The 2,877-nt window shown below is 53.6% G+C and overlaps 1 protein-coding gene across 2 annotated transcripts in view; it reads left to right on the forward strand.

Moving 5' to 3' along the window:
• Nucleotides 1–2,667, forward strand: part of Tbc1d22b (TBC1 domain family member 22B) — a 58,496-nt gene extending 55,829 nt beyond the window's left edge. For both annotated transcript variants that reach the window (XM_021221065.2, XM_029533082.1), the window contains one exon: nt 736–2,667. In XM_021221065.2, the coding sequence (XP_021076724.1) occupies nt 736–864 (129 nt within the window). In that variant the 3' untranslated portion in view covers nt 865–2,667. The remainder of the gene's footprint in view (nt 1–735) is intronic.
• Nucleotides 2,668–2,877: the final 210 nt, after the last annotated feature.

Raw genomic sequence — 2,877 nt, forward strand, 5'->3', positions numbered from 1 at the left:
AAAAAAAAAAAAAAAAACCAAAAAAAGTATTATTTAATGTGTGTGAGTGTTTTGCCTACATGTATGTCTGTGCACCACCACGTGTGTGCCTGGAACTTATTGGAGGCCAGAAGAGGGCATTGGATCCCCAGAAACTGGAGTTACGTGGTTTGAAGTCCCTATGTGGTACTTGGGGTACTGTTGATCAAACCAGATCTTCTGGGAGAACAGCAGGGGTCTCTGAGCATGTCTCCAGCTCACCCTGTCTCTTGAGACAGACTCTTCCACTGAGAAATGGGGCTCACCATTGAGGTGAGGCTGGTTGGCCAGCAGGCCCCAGGAATCCTGTCTCCACCTCCTACAGTACTGGGATCGAACTCAGGGACTCCTGCTCCTGACAGGGGCAGTTTACCAGCCGATCCCCTCACCAGCCCTACCATGGGTCTTTTTATAATTTAAAAAAAAAAAAAAGGAGAAATATCCCAGTTCTGAATAACCAAAATGAATGAACGAATGAGTGAACTCTCAAAACCAAGATAACCAAGTCCAGCTGAGAAGCAGATATAGGGAAAAGGTACCAGCTTGCACGTGTCAGTGTGTCAGAGAATCTGGGAGGGGGAGGGGTTCAGACTTCCTGGGCTAAACAAGGACTCCAGGCTGCATGATTGTTAGGGGGCAGCCAGCTGGACGGTGGGGCTCACATGGTCCCCCTCAGACACAGGCTGCACAGAGACGAAAGGCCTTCCTTCCTTGCAGGGCCTCCTCATGCTGCTGCAGAACCTGCCCACAATCCACTGGGGCAACGAGGAGATCGGGCTGCTGCTGGCTGAGGCCTACAGACTCAAGTACATGTTTGCAGACGCCCCCAACCACTACCGCCGATAGGTGCTGTCTCCCCTGGGGACCCAGACTGCCCGCATCTCTGATGGCAATTTCATCACTGTGGTCACCGAGCAAGCCGTGGACCCCGGCCAGGAACCACTCCTGCTGTACAAAGCTCACTCCACACCACAGCCGCAGCCACCACCACCGCCACCGGGTCTTAACTTCCCAGCATCTGTCACTTTGTCCCTGGATGTGTGCCTGGGACACCCCTGTCGGTATTCTGTGCCATTCGGATGGGCCTGGCTCTGGGAGAGGGCCGGGAGGAAGTGAGAGCTGTCTTTCCCCTCTGGAAGACACTGGGCAAAAGAAGGGGAGGCCCTGGGTCTGCCCCACAGCGTCCATATATGCCCCGCCCGCTGGCTCTGCTGGCGACAGCTGGTGATGATTTCTTTTACTTTCTTTTTTAAACAAGGAAAACACATTTTCTACTATGCCCAAGGCATAGGACATTAGGCTCTATGCTGTTGCTTCTGTGACTCAGTTTGATCTGGTCACTGGTCAGAGACACTTTGTTTTCAGAACACTCCCCACCCCCTTCCTTCCCCTCATTTCCCCTCGTCCTCCTGTCCCAGATGAGCCAGTGACACAGTGAGTGAGCCCTTCCTTCTCAGGCGGAGGAGACACCGTGTTCATCACCCTGAGGTGCTCAAGGGCTGGGAATACGTTTGTCGTATCCTCATGGATTATCTGTTCCCTTGTGGGTGGAGTGTGCCCGAGTGTGTGTGTGTGTGTGTGTGTGTGTGTGTGTGTGTGTGTACAAGCCCATCAGCATTTTGTCACATGTCTAAATTTGTGTCCAGACTAACCCATCAGAACTGGTTGGGAGGACCCCGGAGACCAAGCATCTGACGGTCCCTCGAGAGGGACCAGGGCAGGGGAGGGAGAAAGAGGGTTGTTTAGTTCTGTTTTAGCCACCTCTTGGAACCCTATTTCCAGGGTGAAGCACTCCAGGACAGTATGTATAAATTGTGTTATTATGTATATGGGTAAAGGTGTACAAATCTATGCCCTCTTTGTAGCAGATAGGATTTTATATTTATAGCGTGCATTGACACGTGAAAGCGACTAGGTCATCAGCACAGAAGGTGATGCTTAGGGGAGGGGCCTGGGGCTGGAGGAGGTGGCTAGAGGCTGTGGTCAGTGTTTCCACCTTTCCTCCCTCCCCTTTCTTCCATCCCTCTGGGCCTCTGTGGAGGACCTGCTGTCTTTCCCTTCTCCTCACCCCAGGAAGGACTGTAGAGGCAGAAGGCCTCCCTCAGGTTTGCCGGCCCAGCCTTTGTCTTCTCAGTGTAAGTCAGCACTGGGGTCGGGACGAGCTGGCTGACAAGTCAGTGCCAAGAGAAGGGGTCCCTGTGTGTCCCCAAGACCGGGAGCTCTTCCTGGAAAGTGGCATTGTGTCCCCTACTGCCACCATCACACCCGAGGCGTTTGGTAGTGCAGAAAGGATGGAGGTCAGTGGTCGTCGTCCCCTTGGGGTGCCAGGCAGAGTTCCCGGGGTGACACCCTGAAGCTCACTTCCTGTGTCACTCACCTCAGGCCACACCTCACCGCTGTGAGTTAGCTCCCTCAGCCAGGCTGTTTCTCAGGCGTTTTTCCCATCCCCGCCCTCCCGTCGGGCGCCTCAGTGGCCCCCAGTCACAGAGGCAGGACTCTGTGACCCTCCCTCTGACACACTGAGTAAACACGGAGGCTCGTGTTCCTGAGTGCTGGTTTTATTTTTTTAGTTTCTGTCTCTCTGGGAAATTGTGGATAAAATGAATGGACTGTAAATAAATGGTGTTTCCTCCTCCGTCGGTGCTTTGGTTTCCTGGTTTGGTTTGTTCACTGGCACTTGAAGTATTGGGGGTGGGGGTCGTCAGGGCTAAGAAATGGCTCTGGCTCAGAGTGCCCACCGTGCTTGCCAGTGCCCACAGCAGCTGATGCATACCTGCCTGGACCTGCCTGGGCACCTCTGCAAGCACTGTACTCATGTGGTATGTATTGATAGACAGACAGACGCACGCACACACACAC

This window comes from Mus pahari, chromosome 21 (genome assembly GCF_900095145.1).
Source record: "Mus pahari chromosome 21, PAHARI_EIJ_v1.1, whole genome shotgun sequence".
NCBI lineage: Eukaryota > Metazoa > Chordata > Mammalia > Rodentia > Muridae > Mus > Mus pahari.